Source organism: Cetorhinus maximus, chromosome 20, assembly GCF_964194155.1.
Source record: "Cetorhinus maximus chromosome 20, sCetMax3.hap1.1, whole genome shotgun sequence".
NCBI classification, from domain to species: domain Eukaryota; kingdom Metazoa; phylum Chordata; class Chondrichthyes; order Lamniformes; family Cetorhinidae; genus Cetorhinus; species Cetorhinus maximus.
The window spans coordinates 29,364,868-29,384,712 of record NC_135898.1 but is presented as its reverse complement, the minus strand read 5'-3'; the positions used below and the strand labels follow the sequence as shown (position 1 = coordinate 29,384,712).

Below are 19,845 nucleotides of genomic sequence, written 5' to 3'. Positions count from 1 at the left end.
CAGTTTGCTCAGTACCACTTCCCTGGTGATTGTAATTTTCTTGTGTTCCTCCCTCCCTTCCATTTCCTGATTTACAGCTATTTCTGGGATGTTACTTGTATCTTCTATAGTGGAGGCGATGGCGTACTGGCATTGTTGCTGAACTAGTAATCCAGAGACCCAGGGTAATGCTCTGGGGACCCCGGTTCGAAACCCGCCACGGCAGATTCAATTGAATTGAATTCAATTTAAAAAACCTGGAATTAAAAGTTTAACGATAACCATGAAACCATTGTCGATTGTTGTAAATGCCCAGCTGGTTCACTAATGTCCTTTAGGGAAGGAAATCTGCTGCTCTTACCTGGTCTGGCCTACATGTGACTCCAGACCCACAGTTGTACCAAACCACTACAAAGTCTCAAAAAAGGAATGACACCTAGGCACTGGAAATGACAAAGTCCTCCTTAGTAACGTCTGGGGGCTAGTGCCAAAATTGGGAAAGCTGCTCTCAGACTATGTCAAGCAACAGCCTGACATATTCATACTCTCAGAATCATACCTTACATACAATGTCCCAGACACCACCATTGACAGGACAGACCCAGCAGAGGTGGCAGCACAGTGGTATACAGTCAGGAGTTGCCCTGGGAGTCCTCAACCTCGACTCTGGACCCCAAGAAGTCTCATGACATCAGGTCAAACATGGGCAAGGAAACCTCCTGCTGATTACCACATACCCCCCTTCCTCAGCTGATGAATCAGTGCTCCACTTGGAGGAAGCACTGAGGGTGGCAAGAGTGCAGAATATACTCTGGGTGGGGGACTTCAATGTCCATCACCAAGACTGGCTCGGTAGCACCACTACTGATTCGGCTGGCTGAGTCCTAAAGGACATAGCTGCTAGACTGGGCCTGCGGCAGGTGATAAGGGAACCAATAAAGAAACATAGTTGACCTCACCCTCTCCAACTTGCCTGCCGCAGATTGCAGTATTGGTAGGAGTGACCACCTCACAGTTGTTGTGGAACCGAAGTCCCACCTTCACATTGAGGATACCTTCCATTGTGTTGTGTGGCACTACCACCGTGTTAAATGGAATGGGCGTCCATGAGGTGCTGTGGGCCATCAGCAGCATCAGAATTGCACTCGCACACAATCTGTAACTTCATGACCCAGCATATTCCCACTCTACAATTGCCATAAAGCCAGGGGATCAACCTGGTTCAATGAAGAGTGCAAGAGGGCATGCCAGGAGCAGCACCAGGCATACCTAAAAATGAGGTGTCAACCTGGTAAAACTATAACACAGGACTGCATAAGCAGCAAGTGATAGTCAAGAGCTAAGCTATCCCACAACCAATGGATCAAATCTAAGCTCTGCAGTCCTGCCAAATCTAGTTATGAATGGTGGTGGACAATTAACTCACTGGAGGAGGTGGCTCCACAAATATCCCCATCCTCAATGATGTGAGAGCCTACCACATCAGTGCAAAAGATAAGGCTGAAACATTTGCTACAATCTTCAGCCAGAAGTGCTGAGTGGATGATCCATCTGGGCCTCCTCCTGAGGTCCCCAGCATCACAGATGCCAGTCTTCAGCCAATTCACTTAACTCCACGTGATATCAAGAAATGGCTGAAGGCACTGGATACTACAAAGGCTATGGGCCGTGACAATAGTACTTAAGACTTGTGCTCCAGAACTTGCTGCACCCCTAGCCAAACTATTCCAGTACAGCTGCAACACTGGCATCTACCCGGCTATGTGGAAAATTGCCCAGGTATGTTCTGTACGCAAAAAGCAAAACAAATTCAACCCGGCCAATTACTGCCCCATCGGTCTATTCTCGATCATCAGTAAGGTAATGGAAGGGGTCATCAACAGTTCTAGCATACGTCACTTGCTTAGCAATAACCTGCTCATTGACGCCCAGTTTGGGTTCCACCAGGGCCACTCAGATCCTGACCTTATTACAGCCTTGGTTCAAACATGGACAAAAGGGCTGAACTCTCGAGGTGAGGTGAGAGTGACTGCCCATGATACCAAGGCCGCATTTGACCGAGTTTGGCATCAAGGAACCATAGCAAAACAGTCAATGGGAATTGGGGGAAATCTCTCTACTGGTGGGAGTCATACCGAGCACAAAGGAAGATGGTTGCAGTTGTTGGAGGTCAGTCATCTCAGCTCCAGGACATCACTGCAGGAGTTCCTCAGGGTAGTGTCCGAGGCCCAACCATGTTCAGCTGCTTAATCAATGACCTTCATTCCATCATAAGGTCAGAAGTGGGGATGTTTGTTGATGATTGCACAATGTTTAGCACCATTCGTGACTGCTTGGTTACTGAAGCAGTCCATGTCCAAATGCAGCAAGACCTGGAAAATATCCAGACTTGGGCTGACAAGTGTCAAATAACATTCATTCCTCACAAGTGCCAGTCAATGACCACCTCCGACAAGGTAAAATCTTACCTTCGTTCCTTGACATTGTGGCATTACCATCACTGAATCCCCCACTATTAACATCCTAGCAGTTACCATTGACCAGAAACTGAACTAGACTAGCCATATAAACACTGTGGCTACAAGTCAGCGGCTAGGAATCCTGCAGCGAGTAACTTACCTCCTGACTCCCGAAAGCCTGTCCATCATCTATAAGGCACAAGTCAGGAATGTGATGGAATGCTCCCCACTTGCCTGGATGAGTGCAGCTCCCACAACACTCAAGAAGCTTGACACCATCCAGGACAATAGGGTTGTTGTGGTGGGTGATTTTAACTTTCCCTATATTGACTGGGAATCACTTAGTGCTAGGGGTTTGGATGGTGCAGAATTTGTAAGGTGCATCCAGGAGGACTTCCTGAGACAATATGTAGATAGTCCAACTAGGGAAGGGGCAATACTGGACCTGGTATTGGGGAATGAACCCAGCCAGGTGGTCGAAGTTTCAGTAGGGGAGCATTTTGGGAAAAGTGACCATAATTCAGTAAGTTTCAAGATACTGGTAGATAAGGATAACAGGAGCCCTCGGGTTAAGGTTTTTAATTGGGGGAAGGCTAATTATAACAATATAAGGAGGAACTGAGGAATCTAGACTGGAGGTGGATGTTTGAGGGCAAATCAACAACTGACATGGGGGGCTTTCAAACGTTAGTTGATAAGAATTCAGGACCGGCATGTTCCTGCTAGGATGAAGGATAAGTATGGCAAGTTTCAGGAACCTTGGATAACGAAGGATATTGTGAGATTAGTCAAAAAGAAAAGGGAAGCATTCGTAAGGGCTAGGAGGCTGGGAACAGATGAAGCCCGTGGAGAATATAAAGAAAGTAGGAAGAAACTTAAGCAAGGAATCAGGAGGGCTAAAAGGGGTCATGAAAAGTCATTGGCAACCAGGATTAAGGAAAATCCCAAGGCCTTTTATACATATGTAAAAAGCAAGAGGGTAGCCAGGGAAAGGGTAGACCCACTCAGGGACAGAGGTGGGAATCTGTGTGTGGAGCCAGAAGAAATGGGAGAGATACTAAATGAGTACTTCTCATCAGTATTCACCAAAGAGAAGGACTTAGCAGTCGAGTTGTCCAGGGGAAGAGTGTGTGGATAGCCTGGATCATGTTGAGATCAAAAAAGAGGAGGTGTTAGGCGTCTTGAAGAATATTAAGGTGGATAAATCCCCAGGGCCAGATGGGATCTACCCCAGAGTACTGAAGGAGGCAAGGGAGGAGATTGCTGGGGCCTTGACAGAAATCTTTCTATCCTTACTGGCTACGGGTGAGGTCCCAGAGGACTGGAGAATGGCCATAGTTGTTCCATTGTTTAAGAAAGGTAGCAGGGATAATCCAGGAAATTACAGGCCGGTGAGCCTTACATCAGTGGTAAGGAAATTATTGGAGAAGATTCTTAGTGACAGGATTTACTACCATTTGGAAGCAAATGGGCGTATTAGTGAGAGGCAGCATGGTTTTGTGAAGGGGAGGTCGTGTCTCACTAACTAGATCGAGTTTTTTGAGGAAGTGACAAAGATGATTGACGATGGAAGGGCAGTGGATGTTATCTACATGGATTTCAGTAAGGCCTTTGACAAGGTCCCTCATGGCAGACTGGTACAGAAGGTAAAGTCGCACGGGATCAGAGGTGAGCTGTCAAGATGGATACAGAATTGGCTTGGTCATAGAAGACAGAGGGTAGCAGTGGAAGGGTGCTTTTCTGAATGGAGACCTGTGACTAGTGGAGTTCCGCAGGGATCAGTGCTGGGACCTTTGCTGTTTGTAGTATACGTAAATGATTTGGAGGTTAATGTAACTGGGCTAATTAGTAAGTTTGCAGATGACACTAAGGTTGGAGGAGTTGCAGATAGTGAAGAGGATTGTCAAAGGATACAATGGGATATAGATCAGGTGGAGACTTGGGCGGAGAAATGGCAGATGGAGTTTAATCTGGACAAATGCGAGGTAATGCATTTTGGAAGGTCTAATACAGGTAGGAATTATACAGTAAATGGCAGAACCCTTAAGTGCATCGACCGGCAGAGGGATCTGGGTGTACAGGTCCACGGGTCACTGAAAGTGGCACGCAGGTGGATAAGGTAGTCAGGAAGGTATATGGCATGCTTGCCTTCATTTGCAGGGGTATTGAGTATAAAAGCTGGGAAGTCATGCTGCAGCTGTATAGAACCTTGGTTAGGCCACACTTGGAATATTGCGTGCAATTCTGGTCGCCACATTACCAGAAGGATATGGAGGTGTTGGAGAGGGTGCAGAGGAGGTTTACCAGGATGCTGCCTGGTTTGGAGGTTATTAGCTACGAGGAGAGGTTGGAGAAACTCGGATTGTTCTCAGTAGAGCGACGGAGATTAAGGGTCGACTTGATAGAAGTTTACAAAATTATGAGTGGCATGGACAGAGTAGACAGAAGCTTTTTCCCAGGGTGGAAGAGTCAATTACTAGGGGACATAGATTTAAGGTGAGAGGAGAAAAGTACAAAGGAGATGTGCGGGGCAAGTTTTTTATGCAGAGGGTAGTGAGTGTCTGGATTTCGCTGCCAGAGGAGGTGGTGGAAGCAGGTACGATAGTGGTGTTTAAGAGGCAGCTTGACAAACACATGAATAGGATGGGAATAGAGGGATACGGACCCCGGAAGTGCAAAATGTTTTAGTTTGGCAGGCAATATGATCGGCGCAGGCTTGGAGGGCTGAAGGACCTGTTCCTGTGCTGTACTTTTCTTTGTTTGTTCGACAAAGCAGCCTGCTTGATTAGCACCACATCCACAGACATTCACTCCCTCCACCACGACGCAGAATAGCAGCATTGTATATCATCTACAAGATGCACTGCAGGAATTCACCAAGGCTCCTTAGACAGAACTTTCCATACCCACGACTATTACTGTCTAGAAGGACAAGCGCATCAGATAGATAGATTGGAAGTTCCCCTCCAAGTCACTCACCATCCTGACTTGGAAATATATCACCGTTCCTTCACTGTCGCTGGGTCAAAATCCTGGAACTCCGTCTCTAACTGCACTGTGGGTGTTCTTACACTACGTGGACTATAGCAGTTCAAGAAGGCAGCTCACCACCACCTTCTCAAGGGCAACTGGGGATGGGCAATAAATGCTAGCCTATCTAGCGAAACCACATCCCATGAATGAATTAAAAAAAACCCATTGAATTTATCTGCCATTGCCTTATTTTCTGTCATTAATCCCCAGACTCACTTTCTATAAGACCAATGCTCACTTTGTTAATTCTTTTTTTTAAATATCTACAGAAACTCTTTGTCTTTACATTTCTGGCTAGCTTTCTCTTGTACTCGAATTTTTCCCTCCTTATTAATCTTTTAGTCAGTTTTTGCTGTTTTTTATATCCTGTACAATCTTCTGACTTGCCACCCATCTTTGCGCAATTATATGCTTTATCTTTAAGTTTGATACTATCTTTAACATTTTTAGGTAATCACAGATGGTAGGTCCTCTGCTTGGAATTTTTCTTTCATGCTGGAATGTATCTATTCTGTATGTTCTGAAATATGCCCTTAAATGTCTGCCACTGCATCTCTATTGACCTATCCCTTAACCTAATTTGCCAGGTCACTTTAGCTAGCTCTGTTTTCATGCCCTCATAATTGCCCTTATTTAAGTTTAAAATACTAATCTTGGACCCACTCTTCTCTCCCTCAAACTGAATGTAAAATTCAATCATATTATGTTCCCTGCTACCAAGGGTCACCTTCACTATGGGGTCATTAGTTAATCCTAAATCATTGCACAATACCAGGTCTAGTATCGCCTGCTCTTTGGTTGGCTCCAGAATGTGCTGTTCTAAGAAACCATTCTGAAAACATTCTATGAACTCCTCATTTGGGCTAACTTTGCCCATCTGATTTTTCTAATCTAAATATAGATTAAAATCCCCATGATTATCGCCGTACCTTTCTGACAAGCTCCCATTATCCCTTCCTTTATACTCCGTCCTACCATGTGGTTACTCCCACAAGTGACTTCTTGCCTTTATCATTTCTCATCTCTACCCAAACCACTCCTACGTCCTGATTTCTGAACTTAAGCCACCCCCCTCTACTGTGCTAATACCATCATTAATTAACAGAGCTACCCATCCACCTTTTTCTAGCTTCCTGTCCTTCCTACATGTCATGTACCCTTTAATATTCAGGTTCCAATCTATGTCATCCTGCAACCGTGCCTCTGTAATGGCTATCAGATCGCACTTATTTATTTCTATATGCGTTATCAGTTCATTTGTTTTGTTTCGAATGCTATGTGCATTCAGTTACAGAGCCTTTAGTTTTGTCTTTTTATTATTTTTGTAACCTTTAGCCTTATCTGCTGATTTACCTTTAGATTTGTACTCTTTGTCCCTTCCTGTCACAGTCTGTTTATCCTTTCCCATATTAGTACCTTTCTCTCTTGCCTTGTCTCTACTCTTTGATTTACCACATCTTCCCAAATTTGATCCCTTGCCACCACTATTTAGTTTAAAATCCTCTCTACTTCCCTAGTTACGCAGCTCGCTAGAACATTGGTCCAAGCATGGTTCAGGTGCACATTGTCCCAATGGTACAGTCCCCTTTCCCAGTACTGATGCTGGTGCCCCACGAACCGGAACCCACTTCTCCCAACCCAGTCTTTGAGCCACGCATTCGTCACTTTTAATTTAGTGGCTATGTCCTCATACTCTCTGTGCAGACTCTTTCCTAGTCATTCCAATGTCGTTGGTACCTATGTGGACCACAACCATTGGATCCTCCCCCTCCCACTGCAAGTTCCTCTCCAGTCTCCATCAAATATTCCGAATCCTGGCACCATTCAGGCAACACAGCCTTCTGGATTCTCGCTCTTGACTGCAGAGAACAGTGTCAAACCCCTTGACTATACTGTCTCCTGTCATTACCGCATTCCTCTTCGCTCCTCCCACTTGAATGGCATCCTTCACTATGGTGCCATGGGCACTTTGCTCAACCATCTTGCATTCCTTCTCCTCATCCACACAGGTAGCAAGCACCTCATGCCTGTTGGACAAAGTCAGGGGCTGAAGCTCTTCCATCACTACATGGTGGTTCCCCATACCTGCCTGACTCTCAATCATACTTTTCTGTCCCTGACCATTGACCAACTCTAAAGTTCTACCTAACATAAGGGGAATGACTGCCTCCTGGAACAAAGTGTCCAGGTAACTTTTCCCCCTCCCTGATGCCCCGCAATGTCTGCAAGTTGGAGCCAAAGTTGCCTAAGCTGCAGACGCTTGCTGCAGATATGGTTGTCTGGGATTGCAGTACATTTCATAGATTCCCACATGCTGCAGTCATGGCACACTACCAGCCCTGCCTTTTCTGTCTAACCTTATTTATTTAATTAGTCAAATAGTTAATAATTTACACAGATAAAGTAATAGAAAGCTGCACTCACCTAGCTTGGAGACAAGGAAGGAAACTCACCAACTACTGGAGACTGGAAAAAATGCAGGAAAAGGAGCAACTCTCTGCCCCAAATTCCCACCTGAACCAAATTCCCAACTCCTCGCCCGATCTATGTCTCACTCAGGTGTTGTCTCGTATGCTGCGTGCCTCTTTCTATGATGTTAAAGGAAAATCTCTCCTCACTCTTTTAGAATTTATTTAGTATCTTTTTTAAACTATTAATTTTAATTAATGCTTCCAGATCTTCGCTCTCAGGTCTCACTGTCTCCTGTCTTCTGTCCCCTCTCTTAGACTACTCTTCGCAAATTCCCCAGTACTGGACCCCATGCTGCAAATGTTGTGCATAGAAGTATTTCCTAATTTCACTTCTGAAGAGTCTGGCTCTAATGTATAGACTATGCCTCTTAGTCCTAGACGGCCCAATCAGTGGAAATAGTTTTTCTGTTTTTATGCTGTTTCTCCTTATACCTTTAAAACTTAATCAAATCACCCATTAAGCTTCTAACTTCTAGGGAATAAAACCCTACTTTGTTTAATGTAATTTAACCCTTTGAGTCCAGGTATCATTCTGGGTAAGTCTGCATTCCAAAGGTGTAGTGCCCAGAACTACTCTCATTACTCTAGGTGTGGCCTAACCAGGGCTTGTGTATTTGAAGTGTGACTTCTTGTATCCTAGGCCTCTAGATATAAAGGCCAGCATTTCATTAGCCTTTTTGATTATTTTCTGTATCTGCCCATGATTTATGTACCTAGTGTATCTGTACTCCTAAGCCTCTGTGGTGAAAAGCTAGAAACAATGGAGGTCCATTTAAAAGGTATCCTGTTCTATCCTTTTTAGCAGTGACGAGGTCACATTTGTTTACATTCAAATCCATTTGCCTCAGATTTGCTCATTTCCTTAATCTATGAATATCTCTTTGTAGTTTTAAACCATAGAACCATAGAAAAGTTACAGCACAGAAGGAGGCCATTCTTGTCCATGCCAGCCCGAGGACACCCAGGTGCCCTTTCTAATCCCACCTTCCTGCACCCGGCCCATAGCCCTGCAGCTTACAGCACTTAAGGTGCAGATCCAGGTACTTTTTAAAAGAGTTTAGAGTTTCTGCCTCTACCACCAACTTGGGCAGCGAATTCCAGACACCCACTACCCTCTATGTAAAAAAATTCTTCCTCACGTCCCCCCTACACCTTCTGCCACTTATCTTGAATCTATGTCCCCTGGTTCTAGAATTTTCCACCAAGGGAAACAATTTTATCCTGTCCACTCTATCTATTACCCTCATAATTTTGAACACCTCAATCAAGTCATCTCTCAGCCTTCTTTGTTCTAAGGAAAATAACCTCAACCTATCCAATCTCTCCTTGTAGCTACACTTTTCTAACCCTGGCAACATTCTTGTAAACCTCGTCTGCACTCTCTCCAGAGCTATTATGTCTTTCCTGTAATATGGTGACCAGAACTGCACACAATACTCAAGTTGTGGCCTCACCAGTGTTTTATACAATTCCAACATTATACTTCCAATTATACTGCTGCCAATCTTTGTCATTGGCAAATTCTGATATTTAGCTTTCAGTCCCTTCATCTAAGTCATTAATGAATACAAAGAATAGTTGCGCCCCCAAAACATCCTTGCAAAACATTACTAGTCACATCCTGTCCCATTGTCCCCAATCTCTGTGTCCTCCTGCTTAGCTAATTTCTGACAATTCACCTTCAATTCTATGAGCTTCAACTTTAGCTAACAGTCCCTTATAAGGGACTTTACCAAATGCCTTCTGGAAGCCCATATAAATAGCATCTATTGACATTCCCCTGTGCACTACTTTAGTCAGCTCTTCTGGTTTATCAGGCATACTGTACCCTTCACAAATTCACGCTTTTTCTCTTTCTCTCTGACTAGCTGAAAATTTTCAAGATGCTCAGTCACCCTATCCTTAATTATAAACTAATGATTTCCTGATAACAGATGTTATGTTAACTGACCTGCAATTCCCTGTAGTAGGTATTTTCTTGTTTTGTGCATGTGTGTTTTTTTTTTAAATTGCAAATACTCTGTTTTTCCATTTCATTTAAATTTAAATCTTAATTAGCTGGGTGACATGCACAATTTTCCAATCTAAAAGAATAGTTCCAGAATCGAGAACTTTTGAAAATTATATTTAGGGCATCCACAATGTTCTCACCTACTTCCTTTAAACCTTAGGATGGAAACATCTGGTGCTGGGGATTTGTCACCCTTTACTGTCATTATTTTCTTCTTTACCATGTTAACCTTGTTGAGTCCCTGATTCAGTATTACTTTCCTTGGGATTTCTGGCATGCTAACATCTTCCTCATCCTGGCACAAAGTAAATGTTCAACTTGGTTGCCATTTCCTTATTTTCCTGGACAACATCACAGTTATCAGTTTTCAAGCGGCCCACATTACTCTTGAACACCCTCATTTTCCAAATAAAATTGTCACAATATTTTGTGTTGCTTTTGCTATTCCTCACACATTTCATATCCATTTTTGTAGCTCTTGCAATCAGTCACCCTTTGATTTTCTTTGTATCTTTTCCATTTGCTAGGATCTCCATTATTGTTTGCATTTTATGTGCATTTTTTAATATTTATATTGTCTCTTACCTCTTTAATTGCCCATTGCTGTTTTTTTTGGCAAGGAGAACTTTCGTCCCTTGGAGGTACAGACTTATTCTGTATCAGGTTAAATTATTTTTGAGCACCTTCTATTAACAGGCTTGCCCAGTTTAATGTGGACAGTCACTGTCTCCTTGCAAAAAATCAGCCAGACCTCAGTCTAGAATCTTAGCTGCTTTTCCTCTATTGTTCTTTTCAAAAACTATATTATGATCACTATTAGATGACGGCCAGTTGGTAGTACAGAACTGGAATATTGCTGAAAAGAAAGACATGTTCCCCAAGGTTTTCATCTTGCACTCATCAGGACAAATGCGAGAAAGCCAAATTTCAAACGATCACAATTTATACCATAGGAGAAAAGGGTACTGATTGTACGTCAAGTTGACTCTGATTGGCCATGGCTAATTATATAATGGTTCACTTGTGCCTTGTAGTTGGGAAAGGCTTTGCGGAGTCAGGAGGTGAGTTACTTGCTCCAGAATAACCGACCTCTGACCTGCTCTTGTTGCCACAGTATGTGGCTGGTCCAGTTCAGTTTCTAGTCAATGGGGGATTTGACAATGGTAATGCCGTTGAATGTCAATGGGAAATGGCTAGATTCTCTCTTGTTGGAGACCTTGACAACATTGATGACCCTTTCCATGACCAAAATCTAATCAATCAAATGCCAGCATTTGGAACAAATGAGCATTAAGCTTTCTTTGGCAGCTGGAAAGCTGTGTTCTTGATGATCAGACTATGCTCAGTGCATTTTTTTCAGAGTAGAAAGCAGTTGCAGTGGTAATTTTCAACACCAGATTTGCCTTTGACGGTCTGACTCATATGAGTGTTAAAGTTGCCCAGTGGCCTAGATGTTCATTGAGCTTGATTTTTGATTTTTGTCTGGGCTGCTTATGGTTGACACATTGGTGCTGATGATGGCAGGATGACATTTCCCAAGGAGTGGTAATCTTAATGTCATCAGGGAAAGTTATCAAGTTTCAATGCAAAGTCCCTATTGATCTTGCCTTTAATCCGATCATAGGCCAAATGATAATACAGGAAGTACGTTTGGCCACTGGAGGTGTACAAAATTGTGGCAAATGTATCTATTCTACATGAGATTGTTAATGTATGCATGGGTTTTGCTGTGGCTCAAACTGTTACTACACTAACATTGCAGAAACATGCTAGGGCCTCCTTAGTTTGGGTTTTGATTCACTTCTTGCTCTTTCAGAGAACAGTGGACAATAAGTAGTTTTATTTTACAGGGATGACTGCAGTGATATGTACCTATCCACTTGACATGATTCGAGCGCGTCTAGCATTCCAGGTGAAGGGCGAGCACAGGTATGCTGGAATCATTGATGCTTTCAGGGTCATTTATACACAGGTGCGTATTGCATCTTTCTGTTGCACTTTATGAGAAACTAACCTGATGAGCTATATTGGAACTGGTTAAATGTTGAGATTTCCTGATGTTATATTAGTAAGCATTGCTGTTCAGTATTTCAATGACCAAAGCATAGATCATATTTTGTAGATTTCGGTGTGTGAACTTCAAATACGTGGCTATAAAAGGATCTGGGTTTCACCCTCATTTCACATTGCTTTTTCCTTAGCCCAATCTCCCCTTAAAATGCTGGAATCTATCTGTCTCTGTGCTGTGGTTTGTGTAAATTAAAATGAGGTAACTAGGGTCAAATGCCTATTAAATAAATATAAACATTTTATAATTTGGTTGACTTTTAAGTACTCAGCAAGACAAAGTGACAGTATGGAATGGGAAAAGACCATGTTTTAAATTTGTTCTTGGGACCTGCTATTCGCTCCTCCTCATTCCCAGAAGACACTGTTCAGGTACCTTCCTTTAACCACAGGAGTGCTTGCAGTGAAGGTGCTTCCAGTGTGTTAGACAGGGATTTCCAGGATTCTCATCTGGTGGTGAAGAAGGAATGACAATCTGGCAGGATTCTGTTCCTGTTAGTTAGTAGTTAATGTGACTCCATCGTTAAGCCACTGTGCTTTCCTTCCAGGAATTTCCTGCATTTGCAGGGCAGGTTCAGAGCAGCAACACTGCTCCTGAAGGATTTACCATTACTGGGAAGGTAGAAATTCAAAACCGCAGAGTTTAAAACAATGCGACCATTTAAAAGGATGCAGATGCTTTAACAGAGCAGCGAATAGCAGTGGCAATAATAGCAGGTAGCCCCACCCCTATCTGGATGATCAGGCCCAAGGTACCCCTGACACTGGGACTCTGGCCTCATTGCCATGAGCCAGAGTAACGGGCAGCTCTCCCATTAGAATCACAGCACAGAGTCCTGTTCCCTAGCTCTGAAGAAAAGTCATAAGGACTCGAAACATTGACTTTGTTTCTCTCTCCACAGATGCTGCCAGACCTGCTGAGTTCTTCCAGCATTTTATGTTTTGATTTCCAATTTCCAGCATCCACAGTATTTTGCTTTCATCCTGGTCCCCAATGCTGGTCTTTGCTCAGGCACTGTCCCCCTCCTTAACAAATCTCCCATTCTCAGAAAACCACCCTTATCCCTCTGCCCTTGCAACTATTACCTCATCTCCAAAATCCTTGAGTGTGTTGTAGCCTCCAAATTGGGTCAACTTCCCACAAGTCCATGTTTTAATCAATCCTATCAGGTGTCCACTTCTGCTGCAGTACTGAACCTGCCCTTATCAAAGTCAGAATGGCATCTATTGTGATTGTGACCATCACAAATTATCTCTCCTCATCCTTATTGACCTATCTGCAGCCTTGACACAGTTGACCACATCACCCTCCTCAAGCACTTTTCCTGCTTTGCCTAGCTGGGTGGGACTATCCCTGACTGATCCCTTTCTTATCTATTCAGTTGTAGCTAAAGAATCACCTGTAATGACTTCTCTGCCCACTCCCACACCATTACCTCTGGCGTTCCTCCTATTTCTCATCTCCATGCTTCAACTTTATCCAAAAACACATCTGTTGCATATGTACTCAACAGCACACTGCTCTACCTCATCACCAGCTCTTTTGACTCCTCCACTCTTTCTGATTTGTCAGACTACTCGTCTGACATCTAGTACTGGATGAGCAAAAATTTCTCCCAATTAAATATCTGGATGACCGAAACCATTGTTTCTGGACCTCATCACAAACTCCCTTCCCTCGCCGTAGACTCTACCCCTTTCCTTGGAAAATGTCTGAGGATGAACTAGATCATTCTTAACCTTGGTCTCATAAAGACGACCTACTTTCACGTTGATAACATTGCCGGAATATATTCATGCCTCAGCTCATCTGTAGACATCCCCGTCTCCATGCCTTTGTTACCATTATACTCATTCATTCCAATGCTGTCCTGGCCGGGCTTCCATTCTCCATAAAACGTGAGCTCATCCAAAATTCTACTTCCTGTGTCCTTTAATTCACCAATTCCTGTTCACCCATCACCTGTACTCTCTGGCCTACATTGGCTCCCAGTCTGACAATACCTCAATTTTAAAATTCTCATCCTTGTTTACAAATCCCTCATGGCCTTGCCCTCCCTATCGCTATAACCACCTCCAGCCTCACAAGCCTCTGAGACCTCTTGTGCTCCTCCAATTCTGACCTCTTGTGCATCCCCAATTTTAATCATTGCACCCTTGGTAGCTGTGCCTATGTAACAAGGTGTTAAATTTTGTTTGATAACACTGCTGTGAAGTGCCTTGGGATGTTTTACTACATTATAGGTGCTACGTAAATGCAAGTTCTTGTTGCTGTTGTCACTGCTCAGAGTCCTCCTCGCTGGGGTCCTTGGGGTCACTTTGCAGCAAAGGCTGCAATATCTGATCCTGCCTCCCTGTGGCAGGTTGTGAAAGACTCAAGCCCATTGCTTAGAGAGGTGCTGTTGCTGCATTAATGGAGGCCATTCTACTTTGTTTTTGTACAGTTGTAGCTAAATATTGATTGAATGAAGAAGTTTATTTGTGTCCCGAATTTTTTTTTTCTGTTTATAAGGAAGGAGGATTTCGAGGGTTTTACAGAGGTCTGACTCCTACTATCATTGGCATGGCTCCTTATGCAGGTATTTAGAGGGCTTAAAGAACATCTTTTTTTCATTAATGCTTTCAATAAACATCTCTAAGAACTGAGGGCTATGGTACATTTAAAACCTGCCCGCTTATCCCTCCGCTTTCACTTCTAATATCAAATGTGAAGATGATGAACTGCTTCATCTCTAAAATTATTTTTATTCTCTCACAGCATGTGTCACTAATAAAGTCAGCATTTATTATCCATCCTAATTGCCCTTCTGAAGGTGGTAGGGAGACAACTCAGAGGCTTGATAGGCCATTACAGAGAGCAGTTAAGAATCAGCCACATTGCTGTGGGTTGAGAGTCACATGTAGGCCAGACCGGGTAAGAACAGCAGATTTCTTTTCCTAAAGGGCATGAGTGGGGTTTCACGACAATCCAGTCACCATTACTAGCTTTTTATTCCAGATTTAATTAATCAATTAAATCTAAATTCCCAGCCACTGTGGTGGGATTTGAACTCAAGTTTCCAGATCATCGCCTCTGGATTACTAGTCCAGTAACATTACCACTATGCTATTATACTCCAGTACAGAACTATAATAAAAGTCTATACATCTAACCAATGTGCCACCTCCCTTACTACAGCTTTCTCCTGCACACTCCATGCTCACCTATTTTATGACCCTAATCCTGTCCTTTCTGTAACCCCCTTATGTTCATATCTCGCATTAATCAAAAGCAACAATTCCAGATGTTTACTTTGTAATAAATATTAATTTCAGGAATTTCATTCTTCACCTTTGGCACTTTGAAGAGTATTGGCCTCAATCAGGCTCCTGGCATTCTTGGAAGACCTTCTTCTGACAATCCTAATGTTTTGGTTTTAAAAACCCACGTGAACTTGCTATGTGGTGGAATAGCAGGAGCGTTTGCTCAAACAGTATCGTAAGTGTTCATCTGCACAATGGGGAGGAGAGGGAGGGAAGCATTGGCCATGCCAATTCTGCTTGCTCCAAAAGTTGTTTTCATAGTAGACAATCGGTTTAAAAAAAAAGAAATCCGACGTATTTTAGATTTTACTATTACTATTACTTCCATCTAAATTCCAAATAGCTGAAACAGGTCATCTGTTTGTAACCGGAACCCGAGATCCGATTGTAACTGGTCCCCGTGATCCGATTGTAACTGGTCCCCATGATCCGATTGTAACAAGATGCAGTGATAGGTCACAGTGGAACGTAGGAACACGAATTGGTCATTCAGCCCCTCAAATTTGTTCCACACTGAATTAGATCATGGCTGATCTGTATATACTCTCCTTGTTCCCGTAACTTAATATACTTGTCTAAAAAATAATCCTTCAATCTCAGTTTTTAAATTTTCAGCAGCTTTTTGTGAGAGTTTTCAACTATCCTTTGTATGAAGAAGTGCTTCCTGCCATCACTGCTGAATGGCCTGGCTCTAGGTTGTACCCTCTTGTTCGGACTCTCTCACCAGAGGAATTTTAAAAAAATCTACACTATGGAACGTTTTAACCATCTTAAACTTCTCAGTTAGACCACCCCTTAATCTCCTATATTCAGTGGAATACTAGATTAGTCTGTACAATTTAAACAAAGCTCTGTGCAGCTGTGACATAATTTCCACCCCTTTGCATTCCAACGCGCTTGAGACAGTAACCTTTTTATTTAATTTTCATATCTGCCTCCTAGATTTTACTGAATTCTGAACTTCGATCGCTAAATCGCTCTGCCAATCCTTGCTTCCTGCCATTTAGAAATATTTCTCTTCCATCTTCCTTAGGTCAAAGTGGTGACCTCACACTTTCCCACATTGAACTCCCTCTGCTGCAGTTTTATTCATTTAATGTCAACTTTCCTATGCAACTTTCAGCTCCCATCTACATTACTTGCTGTGCCACCTAACTTGTTGTTATCAGCAAATATAGATATATGACTCTCTAGTCTTCCATCTGAGTCATATATATAGTAATGTTCCCAGTACAGATGCCTGGGTTAGTCATACCATGCCAATTTGAGTAAAGACCTATTATCCCAACCTCCTAACCAATTTTCTATTCAAACCAGTAGTTTGTATGTAATTTCATGTGCTCCCATTTTTAAGTTTCTGATGTGGAATCTAGTTCAATGTCTTCTGCAGGTCCATATAAATACACACACCCTTATCTACCAATGTTTGTTACTTCATCAAAAAAATTCAACTAGGTTCGTTAGACATGATTTGCCCTTTACAAATCCATGCTGGCTCTGTCTGATCAGCTAATATTTGTTCAAGTTGCAGTCACTCTGTCTCTAATAACTTTCTTACAACTGGCATTGGGCTAATGGGCATACAATTTCCAAGTTTATCTTTCTTACTCTTAATTAATGGAGTATCATTGGCAATTTTCCATTCAAGGGCATAATTCCTGAATCAGGAGAGACTGGTGGGCGGCAGGTGGGCCCAGGCAACAATTTATAAAAACTTAGGATTTGTACACTAGCAGTTTTCCAATCATTGGCAATTTTTTCATTATTAGCAGAAATACTTCTAACATCTTTTCAGGGATTGTGTTGAATTTTTGTTTATGTTGTAGATACCCTCTAGATGTGGCTCGGAGGCGAATGCAGTTAGGCTCCATTCTGACTGAAGCTGATAAATGTGTGTAAGTATAATCTGTAGATGTACAAAAATGTTTCTGGTAACGATAGGGGAATGTTATATGACAAGAGACTGTCAGTCCTCCTCTTTTCCACACATTAAGAAAATTTTCAGTGGCATTGCCATCACTGAATCTCTCATTATCAACATCCTGGGGTTACCATTGATCAGAAACTGAACTGGACTATCCATATAAATACTGTGGCTACAAGAGCAGGTCAGAGGCTGGGAATTCTGCGGAGAGTAACTCGCCTCCTGATTCCCCAAAGCCTGTCCAGGAGTGTGATAGAATACTCTCCACTTGCTTGGATGAGTGCAGCTCCCACAACCCTCAAGAAGCTTAACACCATCCAGGACAAAGCAGCCCACTTGATTGGCACCTCATCCACAAAACATTCATTCCCCCCATCACTGATGCACAGTAGCAGCAGCGTGTACCATCTACAAGATACACTGCAGCAGCTTACCAAGGCTCCTTCAACAGCACCTTCCAAACACACGACTTGTACCAGCTAGAAGAACAAGAACAGCAGATGCATGGGAACACCTGCAAGTTCCCCTCCAAGCCATACATCACTCTGACTTGGAATTGTAATCACTGTGGCTGGGTCAAAATCTTGGAACTCCCTTCCTAACAGCACTGTGGGTTTACCTACACCACATGGACTGCAGCAGTTCAAGCAGGCAGCTCACCACCACCTTCTCAAGGGCAATTGGGGATGGGCAATAAACGCTGGCCTAGCCAGTGACGCTCGCATCCCATGTAAGAACATTAAAAAACCTCTTCACATGGTGCAGTCACACTCAAATCGATGGCTGAAATACTTTTTAACTGAGCAGAGCAAGCTAACAGCTGAGTACTACATAATGGAGTGAGCAATTTTAATAATAATAAAAACAGAAAATGCTGGTAAAACTCAGCAAGCGTGGCAGCATCTGTGGAGAGAGAAACTGTTCATGTTTTGAGTCCAATACGACTGTTCTTTGGGATATTGCTGGACTTGAAACGTTAACTCAGCTGCCAGACCTGCTGAGTTTTTCTGGCATTTTCTGTTTATGTTACAGATTTCAAGTATCCGTAGTGTTTTGCTTTTATTTTAGTGCAATTTTAATGTTGAATACAAGGGACGGATATGAAAAAAATCTATAAAATACTAGGAACTATCACAAAAAGCAAAAAGGAATGTTCGGTCTAACTCTGATAATGCAGCCTTACAGGCAGGGCCAGGTTCTCAATACTCAGTGATTTGGGCTCATAGTGTCAGTAAATTTATAGAGGCCAGCACAAGAATATTGGGGTGAGAGCTATTGAAATACATTCATCTATTTAGATCACCTGGAGGCTTTGCCTACTTTCTTCTATTCAATAAACTGAGATTATCAAAATTGGGTGAGATTCAGACTTAGACCCTGTTACCCAAATGCCGTCCAACTCATTGACCACTGCCCTTGACTATTGACCACTGTCTGGTGGTCACTCTTTCTCCCTTATCGTGAAAGGATGCTGTGACCTAGGGATTAGACTATCTCCCTGTTTGGTCAGCATACACTGACCCTGGGGTCTAAATCTCTCCCTGTGGGTTTTTTTTTGGTTAGATTAAAATTGTTAACTAACATTAATCAGTACAAAGGTTCCTCAATGGTCCTAATCATCTGGTTAATTCAGTAGGAAACTTAAATTGTTTGTAACGCTGGTGTGTTTACATGGAATAATTTCCTGTTTAACCTCTTTTTCTCCTTTAGCTCGATGTGTAAAACATTGAAGTATGTCTACAAGGTGCATGGGATACAGAAGGGCCTGTACCGGGGGCTCACTCTCAATTACATCCGCTGTATCCCATCTCAGGCTGTGGCATTTACCACCTATGAGCTCATGAGACAAGCTCTTCATCTGAACTAAGGACATTTCAGAATGTTAATCTGGACTATCGAATTCATTGTTACAGCTCTGGGACTCTTAATCATGAGAACATTTCCACAGTGGGCACAGCTCTGGTCAGATGTGGACACAACCATTATTTATTTAATTCAGTAATTGATTGTGATGAACATTGAAAGTCAGCATCCGTGTGCTTTGTGTTTTTAGGTATACACACCTTATGGCTGTCTCCTGCCACACCTCTCTTATTTCACTAGGCTAGAGAATTAATTTCAGTTCCTGCACACAAGCTCTGAGGAGAGGAAGATGAGTTTAATATGGGCAGAACAATTGGACCTATGTTTGCCAGCAACATTTTCTGTTACTTTATGTATGAATATTTTATTATCAATCCGTTCATCATGTGTACAGATATAACTTTTTGTTGTGAGGTTTATTTTGCATCCTTGATCGAATATTTGGTGTATGTTAATTTTTAAATATTGTAATAATTGTAATCTCTGGCAATTGATGCTGCAGTAAACATTTGTGAATATTTGTAGATATAGCCTTGAGATTGGTTTTGTCCTGGGGATAATTGTTCTGGCCAATTTTTTCTCCTCTGGATGGTAACAGTAAACTTCCAGGTATTTGGATTTGATGCAGATTTCTTCAGAGCACCATTGCATTTTATAATTCTGGTGTGTTAGTACCAAATCTTCTGTGTGTTGTGCAGGAATCATGAGCTCCAGTGGCTACTATCCCTCTACCCA

General features: G+C 42.6%; 1 protein-coding gene across 2 annotated transcripts in view; it reads left to right on the top strand.

The window, feature by feature from the left end:
• The window catches only part of slc25a16 (solute carrier family 25 member 16), a 71,549-nt gene extending 51,913 nt beyond the window's left edge, over positions 1-19,636 (top strand). For both annotated transcript variants that reach the window (XM_078565846.1, XM_078565847.1), the window contains exons 6-10: positions 11,804-11,925; positions 14,533-14,599; positions 15,336-15,498; positions 17,150-17,218; positions 18,958-19,636. In XM_078565846.1, coding sequence (XP_078421972.1) covers positions 11,804-11,925; positions 14,533-14,599; positions 15,336-15,498; positions 17,150-17,218; positions 18,958-19,114 — 578 coding nt within the window. In that variant the 3' untranslated portion in view covers positions 19,115-19,636. The remainder of the gene's footprint in view (positions 1-11,803; positions 11,926-14,532; positions 14,600-15,335; positions 15,499-17,149; positions 17,219-18,957) is intronic.
• Positions 19,637-19,845: the final 209 nt, after the last annotated feature.